Source organism: Lissotriton helveticus, chromosome 1_1 (genome assembly GCF_964261635.1).
Source record: "Lissotriton helveticus chromosome 1_1, aLisHel1.1, whole genome shotgun sequence".
Taxonomy (NCBI): domain Eukaryota; kingdom Metazoa; phylum Chordata; class Amphibia; order Caudata; family Salamandridae; genus Lissotriton; species Lissotriton helveticus.
Genome location: NC_136057.1, coordinates 847,962,654 through 847,978,143, shown reverse-complemented (window position 1 = coordinate 847,978,143; position 15,490 = coordinate 847,962,654). Strand labels below are relative to the sequence as shown.

The 15,490-nt window shown below is 42.9% G+C and overlaps 1 protein-coding gene across 1 annotated transcript in view; it reads right to left on the bottom strand.

Annotated features, from left to right (window-relative positions):
- GNPTAB (N-acetylglucosamine-1-phosphate transferase subunits alpha and beta) overlaps positions 1-15,490 on the bottom strand; it is a 542,239-nt gene that overhangs the window by 467,570 nt on the left and 59,179 nt on the right. The window contains exon 2 of the mRNA XM_078675067.1: positions 10,158-10,243. Within this exon, the coding sequence (XP_078531193.1) occupies positions 10,158-10,243 (86 nt within the window). The remainder of the gene's footprint in view (positions 1-10,157; positions 10,244-15,490) is intronic.

Sequence of the window (15,490 nt, the reverse complement as noted above, 5' to 3'; positions counted from 1 at the left end):
GTTGCATGAGGGATAGAGGATTCAAGCTTGCAGCCCCACTGCAATGCCTCCTTCAAACCTTTTCACCCAAATCACTAATGATACCTAGCAAGATAAAGAGAAGGATCTCACAACTATTGTATGTTTTGCCATTCCAGTTGATGGAGCCGCCATCGCACCAAAGATAGCGTCTGACGGTAGCACAGCACTAGCTGATGGGACAGCCAAATGGACCCCAGCTGGGTCAGCACAGGTTGAAGGGCCTCAAGCGAACACCGAAATACCACAAGCAGCAAGCAGTGTGATTAACAGCAGTGCAGCCATCCCTAGAAACAGCAGAGACTGAACTGATAACAGTCTAATTGTCACCACTAATGCAATCTCGATCAGAACCTCACCATTCTGAAGAGTGGGCTTGAGGCTTGAAAGTGCAGAGTCTAACTGTTACCTGGGATGGTCTGTAAGAAATTTCTGAACGAAGGGATGAAAAACCGGGAACTTGAGCCACACCCCAGCAGGCAAACAGTGTTTCTACTTGATCATCACAGTGGTGACTCTAGTTCCCCTTCTCGGACCCACCAAGATACCTTCTAACGCTTAAGACAGTATCTTGGTCTCAGAGAGGGGTGATGTGTCACCATAAATACCCCCTAATCCTCATACGGCCTTCTGAAAATTAGTAGACAGTTCCATCAATATTCAAGAGACTCCCCAGATACTAGTGAAAAATTGCAAACTGTTAATGCAACAATACCAAATGAGCTGATATGAATTCATTGTTGTGTTACTATGCCAAGAGAAATCTGAGACCAGTTGGTCACTAAGGCAAACTGGGCACAACAAAAACCCTCTGGACCATAATGCATTAGCCACTGCTAGAAATTCTGAGTTTAATAAAGTTGTGGAAGTGTGCCCTACCAAAACTGACCGGATTACAATTAACAATTGTAAACCCATATGGTAGCCGCTAAAGGCCCATAGGCCAGGGTGCATTATACTTAAAAAGTGGAACATGTGGGTTGAGTTTTACAAGTCCTCGTAGTGAAAAACTCCTGAATTTCCTTATTCACTATTGTAAGGCCTACTCCTCCAACAGATTTACATTGGGTTGCCTTATTACATTAATAATTGCTAACTTTGGATTGGCAGCAGGTAGAAATATGATTTTTAGGTTCAAGGGATGTGTAATTTAAAATTCTCTTCAATGGCAAAGTCGAATTTTAGATTGGAATTTGGAAAATACCACTTTAGAAAGTTGACATTTTCCTGCCCACAAGTTTCTGAAGCCTTCTAGAAGTTTTCAGATGCCTGGGCCATTAAGATTTTGTATTGGGCCCCAGACAGTAAACAATGAGACCTGGGTGTAGTGGATAGGCTCATCTGTCAGGCCTTGCCCAACGTACACTTCAAAGGGCTTGCCTCCAGCACACACAAAGGAACCTGACACTAGTCTTTTGTCATCCCAGATGTCTTGGAGCCTTCACAGCGGAAAGGAACAACTTTCCAAAACCAGATGTGGGGATAGTATAGGGAATCAAGGATGGCAGCAGGTAAAAACATAAATCCCCCAGAGTCACTACTCAGTACTCTCCTGGACTTGTGGACACTGCAGAAGTAGGACTGCCTTGTTCCCCAGAGGACAGTCATCCTACTACTAGAGATGTGCCCTGCTGTTTGCAGCCTGTCCTGCCCTCTGAAAGGAAGACTGAAGCTGCCTCCTTCATCCCAGGCTAACCTGAGTGACTCAAAGGGTCTATAGGCTGACTTCCTGTTCCAAGCTACAGGGACACAACTAGCTCCAGAGGCCTCCCTGCAACTACCCAGCTGACCTTCTGCAACTGACCCTGACTGAGCCTGGCTACTGGCCTCTGCTGGAGTGAGTCCTGATCCTCAATAGACACCCCCAATGACTCCTTGGCTAACTTCACAGAAAGCTCCTCCACAAGAAACAAGCATTTGCAATGCAATAGGTCTCGCATTTACGCAAGTTTGGGCTATTGGCATTGTAAATGACAATGCCTTTTATTTATGTTTAAAAAACAAAAATAAGAGGCATTGTCATTTGCAATGTCAATAACTCAAACTCGTGTAAATGCGAGACCTACTGCATTGCAAATGCTTGTTTATAGTGTAAGGTTGGTTTGTTTTTATGCATCATTCTGTCTAGTTCCATGAGAATGCCAGGAGCATCAGAGTTTAGAACTATTCAGATGGTTCAAGGTCACAAATTTTCTTAACACTATTGGTTTTGCACTTTAAAGCTAAAGTATTTTCTAACACACATGGGAGACGATAGGTGGAGGTTAAAAACACTGGAGGAAATGTCAAGCCAATAAACTACTCAACAGATGAGCGTGTAGAAAATGATGTCATATAAATTGCAGTAACCAGTCGCAGATTGAGAATCTCTGTGTATCTCAGTAGAGCTGTGATGATGCATGGTACCACTGAGCTTTTTAACATCCTGAGGAAGAAGGAACGTGAGCTGGGGGGAGGAGTGGGGAGTAGAGAGCAGGATAATGGTAAGATTGATGGGGTGGGCTTGTCAGTTCTTCTGCCCCATTCCTCCTACAGACTGGTGCTGCAGGGATGGAGCAGTGCAGATGCTAAGAGTGAAAATTCTCACCTACGGATCCGGGATTTCGGTGGGGAGCCTGTCCTCCTTGGGTCATTGTGAGGTTCCCACATCATAAGATGCTATGGCTTGGGATGTAGGGGCCTTGCTAGGAGAGAAGAACAGCTTTCCGCCGTGTCTAGACCTGTTAATATGTGGCAACTTTAGGATGAAGAAACTGATCACTGAAGGCAACAAACACCTCCCTATGGCTCTATTGCATCCATTGAGACTGACATCTGGAAGGATTATAGATGCCTATTACTGAGAGCAAGTGACACGTTTAGTCCATAGCGTCCTAGATCTGACTGCCGTGCATCTGGTGAACCGCCAACCCAGATGTGGTGACAGACAAACAAACAGAGGACCTGGTACCTGCGCTTCACTGTTGAAACCAGAAACAAGGGGCGCTGTTGCTGCCACGTGCCTCCAGGCAAACCCATCGACAACTGTGGAACTAGCCTGTACCAGTGAAAACAAGAGGGGGGGTGCAAGGAATGCAGGGGTAAACCGGCGTGTCAGGCTGTAATGTCTACGTGAATCAGATCACTATGGAAGACACTGCCACGAATGCGAGAATCAGGAGCGGGCGGGAAGCTTGAGAGGCAGTGCAGCGATGCAGAAGGTTGAGGGGAGCGGGGCAGGACTCTGAAGGAGACTCCATGTAGTCCTGACGGGAGGTGCAGCAATGAAGGAGGGAAGCATGGCAAGGCCCTGAAGGCCCACAGAGTTGCGGCTGGAAGTGCCGAAATGAGCACCGTAGTGAGGCATCGAACGTGGAGAGGGGCCGGGAAAGGAAGGTCCGCTCTGGATCGGGTCAGAAAACGGCATTAATGTGCTACGGCAGGGAAGTCAGCGGGTTGGGGCAGTGTGTTAGAGAGGAGTGCTCCATGTCGGAGTAGCGGGCCGAAATCCACAGGAACAGGAGTACACTGTGGGGTAATGCTTCATTTGTATTTGAAGCTTTAAAGCAGTGGAGACGCAAGGAGTAAAGAAAGTGAAAGTGCGCCATGCGCGCGTTCTGCTCAGAGGCTGTTATTACAGGAAACGCCCAGGGAACTTTGCAAAATTAAAGCAAAGCAGCGCATGCATATGTCCTGTCCAGGTGCATTCCCATGCTGTGTCCGGACAGCTCGCGCATGCCCAGTCCTTCACTTCCTATCGGCAGGCATGAGCAATACAGCGATTTCTGTCTCGAACATAAATACATAGATAAATGGACACAACGTGAAGAGACGCAGCGTGAATGCACTGCAATGCTAGGTGATTGGGAGGGGCCTAAGAGAGGCAGGGTGGACGCAAACTTCTTCCAAAGAAGCCGGACAGAAAACCAGCGACTATAGATCTCGCCAAGGCGAGCAGCGCATGCGCTGCAACGCAAGCGAGACCTAAAAAGGGAACATTTTGAAGTTTGGTTCTCTTCACAGACCTCGACCTGTGCGTTGTGCCAGACTTTGAGAAGATAACTTTTTCAGCTGGGTCTAACCTGGTCGCTGTTTCTGTCCCGCGCTCAGCCTGAACTTGTAACCTTTCTCTGGAATAGGATGACCAGATGACGGTGATTGGCACTTTGTGCTTTTAAATGCTATATCTACCTAAAATGTTGAAATTCTCACATATTTGGTTCTACAGATCGGATTTTGTTTTTCTGGTATCATTTTATTTATTAAATAGTACTCTATTTTCTTTTAATTGGTTTGTAATTTTCCTTGTAATAGGTATTAACTTTATTAAGGTTTAATTGCTAGTGTTGAATAAATACTTTACATAGTGCCTCTATGTAAAAAAACGGAATGCTTCCGTGCCAAACTACAAGTGGGTTAAGCACAGGTTCATTTAGTGACTTTTTTGGTTAACCCATCGAAGGATTGTGGTCGTTACTTGGAGTTGGGTTTTCATCCCCGCAATCAAAAACTCGATTTCCTACACCAACCCATTAATGCAGTTATTTTTTCCCAGTTTCTCTGTTGCACCACAGCTTGCTATTACCCTCTTGTGGCGCACAGCCCCATTTTACTATTGTCACCATTTCTGTCTGCTTTTTTCTTTCGTCCCATAACCCTGGGAACCTACTCATTTTTGTGTTCTCAACGAGCAGCACTCAAATGATGAGGACTCAGCTTCCAGGAGAGTATAGAGTCACCCTCAATATTTTCATTAGCATTTAAGAAGAATTTAGACAATTCGGTCTTCTTATATGGTTTTACCCCGATTCATTGAATCGATTTGTTGGTGGGGCCGATTCCAAAGACCAGAGCAAAAGTGATTTCCTCCATCTCTTCACTAAACTAGCTACGTGAGTGCTGAAAGTCTGTAGGGGAAATTTGCAATTCTTCTGTCCCGTGTTTCATATCTAGGTCACAACATCTCTGCAAGAGAGAGGTTCCTGTCTGTGATTGTTTTCAATCTATCTGTAAATTATCCCGTCCAGTAATTACCTCAAACCAGGACTCTTCTAGGAACAGCAGATTACTGCCAGCAATGGATTTTAGGTTACACTAAAATAATGAAACATTTTGGATTTTGAAAGAAAAAAAAAAGATACCCCTAACCTTTTGCCACTATCCACATCCCAATGTGGCTGTTTTTTGTGCTCCCAAGGATGGTCTAAACCTCCCTAGACACTCTTCTTTTGATTATTGACTATCCACAGAAGCCAAACAAACCTTTATGTCTCTGAAAAGTGCATGATCTTCGGACCCTACTTTAGGTTTGCTTGACTATAAGAAACCTTTCATTTCATTACAAGACCACATTATGCATACAATGTTTTATTTGCCACGCCTGAGCCGCTCCTTTAAAGAACTTCAATTACAAACAATTCAGAACTGGAAAATCTTGAACACCAATAAATGCCTCCTGCACGGTATGTTGACTCGGGACTATTGTGACGAGTTGAACCAATTGCTTCTTATTCTACTGCTCTCATTGATGTAGCAGCAGGCCTGCTTTCAAGTCTGAGCACTGGACCGGCTGATGCCCTCCTTGTTGTTTAGTATCACCTTTTAATGTTGCTGTGCCTCATAATTTGGTAGCACCATTATTTCATACTGAAACGTAACACCTACTGCTGTAAAGTTAGTAAGCATTGTTGTATCATACTTCTTATATTACCTTGATAAAAACGTCCTGCGTTTAACCGAGCCTCCATGTTTTCCACAGCCCTGATGGGGAACCTCAAGGATGTATCCTAACCACTGCCCACCTCACAAAGCCCTGCACTGATCTCACTGATGCACCTCTGCCAAACTGCGAAATTGAATATTATGTTGCTGTTTCTTGCCTTAGAAATAATTATGGTAAGCAGGATGCTGAATACATTGTCTGCACTTTACACAACAATGTTGGCAGCGGAGGTTTACTTCAAATACAGACTCTGGGTGACCCTGGGATTGGAATCGCGAAACGTAATATTGCTAGGCTGTGGGGGGCAGTGATGCCTCCAACTCTTAATTCCTGGAAAAAGGATATGGATTGGTGTATGCTCCACGAAAAGACAGTGTACGTGGCTCGGGACTGTCCCCGGAAATGGGTGGTGGTGTGGTCCAACTGGAATGAGTACCGAGGTACACTGTGTGAGCCCCCTCGTATCACGCCCATTGACGACCAAATTGTACTGTAAACTGCTGCTTACCTGTACTGCTTCGAAATGTCTAATACCAGACAATTGCTGTATCTACTGTGTTTTCCAATGATGCATATGTGACAAATGTATTTCTGTTTGTGCGGACCTCCCCCTATGTTTGTTGCAATAAAAAGAATTAAAAAAAAAATACATTCTGCATGAGTTGATGAACTAATTGCTCTTATGCATGCATATATTGTAGCTACTGAGAAAAATGTTACTAATACACCAGATTCAAAATATGCCTTCATTAGTTGCTCATGACTTTGTAGGCTTATGATATGAAGAATGTTTCTTTACCTCTGCAGGTACTCTGATGAAGAATGGGTCTTGTGAAAAAGGAATGCCTAATGCACTTCTTCAACTGCCAAGAGAGGTAGACACTGATATGCGTGCTGCCCACCAATCTACCCAAGATGAAGTATTCACGGAAATACTTGCTAATAAAGCTGTTAAAAATTCCGCTTTGGCTCCTGATTCTGATGTAACCCAGTAGGGAACCCAAGGTACTTCTCACGCTTACTACGCCGGATCTCACAGCCCTACAGCAGCAAGATCAGAAAGTGAAAACATAGTTTAGACAAGGTACAGGTATCTCAAGCATTCGGATGGGTTGTGGAATGACAAGAATAAAAAGTGGCTGCTCCTAAAATACTGTTACTGAATCAGGTCAGTTTTTGTCATGGTGTTGCACATTTCATTCAAGATGGTATGATCCGTGTTGTAAACACCCACCGGCCTGCACCTTACTTAACCTCGATTGTTCAACTGCGCTGTCACTTATGTGCTGTCTGCTAAGCTTACTATGTTGGAAGGAGCACCAAAACTACACAAGCTGCCCATCCTGCCCCTGGGGGCACTCTGTACATATTCACATATATTCCATTCAAATTCCCTGGTACTGCTCTTACCTTTGTGTTGGGTTTTTGATTATATGTTCTATAGGTGCATACTCCTGTGCCCGAGCTGATGATAGCACGGCGATCAAAAGAATGATCCTAGACTTTCCCCCTATCTGTGAAATACTGCTCAAGATAAGAAGGCACAATGAACTCATTTTGTGTTATCAGTAGTTCAGGAAATGTACCTAGCTTTAGCAATCCGATACCATTTCGACAGCACTTATCACAGGGTACTCAGGGAAGGCAGAATGATTTACTAGAACAATTAAAAACACTATGTGTAAGATATTTGATGAAAATGACTTCAATTGCGGGATGCCCCACCTTTATTCCTAATGTCCAGGACCCACAAGATTACGTTGAGCTTCTATGAAATCTTCATGCTTCTCCCCGTCCCTTCACCAGTGTAGCCAGCTTTCCTTGATTAACACCTGTCTGATCATGTGACTCTAAATTATTGCAAATAACTGATCTGCTGTCTTAACAGCATCCATTCTGAGGTCCAAACAGCACTATAAATCAGCACAACCGAAGCCTGCCACAGTCAGTAAGCTGGCAACTGGATACATACAAAGGCCTGGAAAGAGCTCCCGATCAGCATCAGATGCTCCCCCAGACTCTGCACACCTTCAGGAAGAGCCTCAAGGCCTGGCTCTTCGGCTGACTCATAGCTGCACAACCCCTACCTCCCCAGTACTGTGAGACCCTCACAGGTGAGTAACACGCCGCACAATTCGCGGATTGATTGACTGATTGATATAAAAGTGCATCAGTAAAGGTCATTGCTTCAATCCAGGTGGAAAGGTCTACATCAAGTCCTGCTCATCACCACTGCTGTTAAGACCGCCCGCCTGCATCCACACATCACACTGCAAGTGAACCACACTGCAGAGAGATGTTAGACTTGTCGACAAAGCGTGCCTTCTTCTGCAGGCGCACCACAAAGACACGAGTACACAGCCTTTCTTTATAACTACGGACATATTACAAGATCCTAAGAGTGGGAAGCCACCTACCTACCAAATCTCTCATTGGTTCTGGCCAGCCCTCTTGGCTGCATGGCTGTTTGGGTGACACCATGTGCCTGTGTCAGCAGAGGGAGGAAGCCCGAGGCTTAAAGAAGTCAGTTGCACAGAGCCTATTGACCACTCCATAAACTAGCGATTGGTCTACGAAATAAATACTATTCAGCAGGTTCTGGATCAATAAAAGAGGGTAGTAACCTTTCTTCACATTAGCTGTGTTCACATGAACACAACGACTCCAATGTATGTAAGTTTTACAAGGACAACCTTATCTACCCAAGGAAACTAGGGTAACCATGCATAATCAAAACTGATTTGTGAGATTACCTACTCTGTTGCTCTAAGGTAATCAGAAAAAAATCATACATGTATGTTAGACATACCTGTTACATCACAAACAGTGCAGCACAGGAAAAATTAAACAACCAAAGCCTATTTTCTCTTTATCACAGATGTATCATTCATCTGTTGAGTAGAACAATCAGATGGAATATATACATTGAATCTTAGCGCAGATGATGAAGTGCTAGTGAGGAAGTGTACATATATAATTATATACAAGAATGTTTACAGACACTGAGTAGCCCAGGATTGATGAGATCTTTAAACTTCTGTTCAGACAAGACTGTACACAAACTGTGCAAAAAGATACAATTGATGGACAGAATACTGAACAATGCAAACATTCACCCCCTGTCACAAGGATCTGGGTTAAATCCATCATTCTTTTGCTCACCAAACCACCCCAGTTTGGACCCAGCCATATGCAAATCAGTCTTGACCCTGTTCCTTGTGGGAACAGTCCAGCCCGAACCGCCAAGCCAGGGCCTCCCTGGACCGGAAACAGGCATCCTGGGACTGGTTTCAGGGTATCAACCTTCATCAGTCAGGCTAGCTTGAATCTAGTGGTGTAGTGAGCACAGGACCCACGTCTGGGCATACCCTTCCCACTTAGACCAACATATGCAAAAGAAACAATTGATGGACAAAATGTTACCACATGCTTCACATTCAATGAACCAAAGAAACAACCAAGGGATGGGGGTGTCGATGGTTCGACCCGGTAGTACTACACGGATATCAGAGGAATCGCAAACTGTGACCTGACAACTAATATGCAATAGGTTATTAGTACATAATTTGCATTCACTAATGATAGGCTGGTTTCAGAAAGTAGGTGTCAAATTACACCTGCCATGTGTGACCTTCCTGTACGTACAGCAGGCCCTATTTCCTTTGAAGAACACATTTCTTTTAACTCAAGCAATTTAAAACATAATTTACATATCTTTAAATAATTAAAAGGAAACTGAATTACAAAGCTATGTGCACATTGCAGCAGAACTGCTCCAAGACTTATACTAAAGACCTGTAATGGAAAGTTTAGGAGTGAGAAAATAACTGAAAGAGTGGCAAATGAATGGAGAAAAACTAATGTAATTATTTACCAAAGCATTGGAAAGAGACAGAGTACTAAACATAATAATGGGGCAAAGGCGGAGATGAAACTAAGGCACTCATTATGAGGGTGTCAGAATTTGGTGTGAGTATACCATGGGAACGGAATCTCCAATTTCGGTTGGTATTCTCAAACCAAATGCCATTGATTATAACTTTTCTCCTTGGAACAGGGGCTAAATACATGGGACCTAGCAACACCATGCAGTTCTTCCCAATTCTGAGGATAAAACCTCTGACGTTTTCTGCCTCCAGGGATCAAACACGAAATGTCAGCAGGAAGGCAGGTGGGTCATGAAAGAGTGGGGAGTGGAGAGGTGGTAAGGCATAAGGGCAGTATGCAGCTCTGTCTGCTCCTCCTGTGCTGCTGCAGACGAGGGCCAAGCGGTGCTGTGAACAACAGCATGTTAAAGGGTTTAGGGTCTCGAAAGCTGGCATTATCCAGTCTGGAGTTTGCAGAACCATAATTCCGGGTCCAGAAAACTCAGAAATGCAGGTGGCAGAAGTTATTGGTATAGGCCAGAAAGGTGCAGCTGACAAAAAAGCAATCTTACCGAGTTTGAAATGATTTGCCCGCAACATTGTCTCTGTAGGAGTCAAACAGAACATGGTACTGGTCCCGGCTCCATTCTAGGACGACCTAGCAGAAAGAAGGCAAGAATGTTTCAATTTGTTCAAAGAGGCTTTACTTGCTATAGATCAGTGTTTCTCAAACTTTTTACAACCACAACCCACTTTTTAGCATGACAAACGTTCACGACCCTCCTAGCTTTCATGGATAGAAGGCAGGCGATATTTTAATATAAATAAAGACTTTTGTGGAAGTGCGCTGTCATTTAAAGAATGCAATTCTTTTACTGGGTCACTAGTAAAGTGTCTTGATTACTCTGATCATATTAAAATCTTTCTTCCGATCATACTTCAGAATTACAAAAAAAAACATGTACTTCATTTTGCTTTCCCAGCTGCTGAATGGGTACAGTTCATTTACAGTTATTTACATTTTGTTATTAGTTACAAAAAAAAAACACGTCCTGCAACTTTTCCTTTCACACTTCACGTACCCCGGCAAGGACTGTCACATAATTTACAGAAAGGACAAATGATGCTAACTTTCTGTGCTTGAAGAAGGCAAAGCAAATGTGTTTTCTAGGCAAACCCACACTGAACAACAATCTGAAATCCTTGGTGGAGGTGAATGCATTAGTGATCTTTTGGAGCGCAATCTGTAGTGACTGCGACAAGTGGGTTCTTTCTTGGCCTCTCCAGGTGAGAGCAGAGTCTATGGCTCTCCCTTTAAATTACTATGAGTAGGCAACTGTGCAAATCACTTGAAGCTCCACCTGTTTGGTCCCGCCGTGCCCCACAAATCAATATGCAAAGGTATTGCCGCCTTTTGCCAGGAGGATGGACAGCTTAACAAGAGGCCCCCGCATGTTTCCTGCTGTTTTTGGTGATACATTCTTGATGCTGAGGAATAGGAGGGCATCTCCACCAAACAAATAAGCACTTACTTCATATAGTTAAGAGGAAGAACACTTGTTTGGTGGAGATTTACCTCTTTGTAGTCTTGTTGTCTTCTCTACACACACACACCCATTCAGCCACTCACACATCCACTCACAAACTCATACAGCCACTCACACACCCATAATGTGACTCATACACCTATACAGTCACTCACACACCCAGCCACACACCCACAAAACCACTCACAGATCCATACAGTCACTAACATACCATTTGAGATGTCATCACTGATGTCATTGACCTCATTATGAGTGATGTAATATGTGAGGCCATAAGAAGTGAATTACAGTTAGCTCAGGTAACTAAAACTGCTGAATTACTATGGTTATGTACACACATCATATATATATATATATATATATATATATATATATATATATATATATATATATATATATATATATACACACACATAGACACACACACACACACACATATATATATATATATATATTCCCTATATATAGCCGGGAGGTCTAAATACTAGCGAGGATCTCTACACCTTTTTATGAAAACCATATATTTTATAGGAGTATGTTTTATGAATATTTCCTTTATGAAATATATATGTTTAATAGAGCCAATGAATTAAAACCCTTTTCAAGCACAAAATCAAATCTTGTCTCCAATTGAATGCCAACTATATCATAATCATGATGTATTCAAAATTGAACGAATCTCCTATTATCAAGGTAAAAATAGATCTTTAAATACTGGAAAATTCTCATAGAATCTTGGAGGCATTGATATTCTATCAAATGTACATGGAATGTTTACATAGCAATTTTATGGAATATTTTATCATTGATGAATTTTATGATTGAGTTGTATTTTAAGATATATGTATTTATATATTTATATGATTATTTAAATTACATATTTATGTCTATGTTTGCAAACATGGGAATTAATCGCATAATGAATCTATCAATCCCTCCACATAAAATTGCTTATTTGCACATGTTAATATTTGCACCCAATAGCCATACCTATATGAATATGTTTTCAATGTATAGTTATAGACATCACGTCAGTACAAACAGAAAATATGAATATGGACTATGGAAACTCAAGGTTATATTATATTGATTTAACCATCACTTGCACTTTATATATTGGAAGGGATTTTAGGTCTTCCGTTTTTGCACATGCACTTGGGTATTTTAGTTTCTATTTATGGTACACATAATAATTGAATAACGTTTAGATTTGATGGATAAGGGAAAAGCAATATGTAAAAAGAAAAAACTTGAGCACCTGGTTTTTAATGCATTTAAGCTAAGAATGGTTGGTGAAGAACAAAGGATAAAGCCATATAGACTAAAATGTATGTACAATTCCAATGTTTTAATGCAAAGAGGTTGTTCAAGTAATTTGAAAATATGCATTTAAGCATATAATAACAATCAATTGTGACAATGTCTGAAGGTACATAAGACTTATTGAAAGTTTTTTTTCAATGTCCATCGGTAAATGTAACAGCACTAGCACTTTAAATTCAGCAAAGTGAATCCCAAAGGCTGTCATGTGAGTAAGGCAGGCGATTGCCGAAACATGTTATGGGGAGATCTGTTGATGCGGTGAATAAACTGCAATAATTGCACTTACTTTAGGGTCCGCTCTAGTTTGTTGGCAGCAGATGACATACAAAGAAAAGTGAGTAGTGGATATATATGATATATATATATATGATATATGATATTTCCACAAATTCTTCTCAAAGAAGCACTCGCACTCAGAGTAGTACCAAAGTTTTAATTCGCCGTGACGCGTTTCATCAGTGAAACTGACTTGATTACACAAAGTATACCGGCATAACAGGAAGTCTTTACATAGGTTCATTGTAATAGATGACGTCCTACTACAGTCTGTATAGTATTGGTTATAGCGGCAGCGTTATGGTATACAGGTGTAAATCATAATAAAGAAAATAAACTCCTGATAGGCAGGAAAATAGATTACCGGTTTAAAGAGTGTATGTTTATGTGCCCAGGTGAGTATGGTGTTTTAGAAATATCCTAAACTGGTAATCTCGCGCCATCACCCTTGTGTAGTTCCTTCTGTAAAACAGATTGCAACATCGCTACATGTAGGCCAAAGCGACCTCAAGGGTGCAGGCCGTTATTTACATGGTGTTGTAAAAGTGAAGTGGAGAAATGTCACTCCACAGAACAGAAGAGGTATTGTAGAAGGAAGTTTATTCCATGTTGACTAGATAATGGGGACAAGCCAACGAAGGGCAGGCAGCAGCAACTGGAGACACAGCTGTACAGTCAGGAATCCAAGATCAGAATGCCTCACTGAACTAAGGTAGAAACCAGGGTAACAGAATGTGAGCATTCATGTCGTTCAAATGAATTCATGCTATTACAGTAATACATGTATATGAATGTAACACATTTAAAGGGATACAACACATGGTGACGCGGTCCCACACAAATTAGGGATCACTTTGACTCTGCGGCCACACCGTATTATAGATAATGTATTGGGCCTGGCCCTTTTTGCAGAGTAATCCCCAAACTTTTTGGTATTATTGGTCTACACCTGTTTGGTTTATTTAATTTACCTGTAAGTCCCATGTACAGTGGTATTCCATATACCCAGGGCCTGTTAATTAAATGCTATTAGTGGGTCTGTAGCGCTGCTTGGGTCACCCACAGAAGTAGCCTTTCAAACCTGTCTCGGGCTTCTGCCGCTGCAGGGCCTGCATGCGCAATTTACTGCCACAGTGACTTGCCATTTAAAGTTACTTGCCAAGTGTGGAACTCCCCTTTTACTACATATAGGTCACCCCTAAGGTAGGCTCTAGGTAGCCCAATGGGCAGAGTGCTATGTAGGTAAAAGGTAGGATATGTAGGTAAAAGGTAGGAGATGTACCTTCATTGTCCTGGTACAAACAGCCTATTTGATTTCTCACTGCTGTGAGGCCTGCTCTTCTCATAGAATTGCATTGGTATTTCCCCAATATGTTTTTGAGAGGTAATTTCTGATCTGAAAGTAGTAGTGTTGGTATGTTTGGAATAGTGGTGATAAATCCTGCTTATTGGTGAAGGTGGATTTTTAATTACTATTTTAGAATTGCCACTTTTTGAAAGTGTGCAATTCTATGTGCTTATGACTCTTTGTGCTTTGCAGCCTGAATCCAATTAACGTGTGGTTTGGATGGACTGATGGGCCCGTTTGTGCATTCACTCAAGAGAGTCGCACAAAGGGAGCTAAGCTGTGCCCTGCGTATCCTGATGAGCTGATGGGTCTTCCTGAGCTACAGTGGTGGGATCAGTGGTCACCGACACCGGAATAGGGCTATGCCAGTCCTCTCACAATGCTGTCTCCACCCCTCTGTAGTGTGTCTGGAGCCAGGACTGGTATTAAATGGGGGTGTTGAGTACTTCTAAAGTTCATTTAAAGTGACCTCCACATCAAAGACATTTTGAGTATAAGTACAGGGGCTCTGACCCCATGTTTTTAGATGCTGCGTGGGACTTGTAACCAGACTCTGCTGGCTCATCATGCTGCACCTTGCCAGAGGACTGCAAGGAGGAGCCACCATTGGACTTAATTGCCTGTTGGGCTGAGAAAAGGACTGCCACTTTGCTACAAGAACGCTTGCGCAGGTCTGCCTGCCTGCAGCCGGCTTTTGGTACCCCTATTGCTCTCCAGGGGTTTGTAGGCAGGCCTCTTTTCATAGGGTTCTGAGGCTGGCAGACCTGAACCCTCAAAATAGCGCATGGAGAGCGCGTTATGGCCTCTGAGCTTGTGAGTAGCGCTGGTTTAAAGTCAGCATTTAACATGTGGAGAGTGCTTGTACTGGGGGAGCGAGCCCAGCTCCTGTTGGTGCGAGAGAAACGAGAGTACTTCAAGCGACTCATCACTCTGAGTCATCGAGGCCCCTGGCAGCTCAAGTGGCACCACAGAGTCTCATGCTCTGCCGATCCAGTGCCCCTGGGAGCAACCCCCAACGTGGAGAGAAGCGGCCCCTTTCCCTGCAGTTCCAAAGACCCATCGCAGCCGCGAGGGAAACCCCAGGTAGGAGGGGCATGAGCCAGGAGCAGGAACCCCACTGACGTTGAGGCTGCATCTAGGGTGACCAACTGGCATGGGTGCAAATTCAGGACAGTGAGTGTAAAAATTCAGGACAAAGGGTCAAAATTAAAGACAACATTTCAGGACAGTAGGTCAAAATTCAGGACAAAAGGTAAGTTTTACAGACACATCAGAGGAGGTTGTGCCATAGTATATAAGTAAGTAAATAGACCACCACTTAAGTTCCAGTGAAAATAAGTTTGTATTAGGTTGAGACAATTGTGCACTTCATGGCTTTTCTGTATGCGCGCAGCTTTAAGCAAAAGTGCAG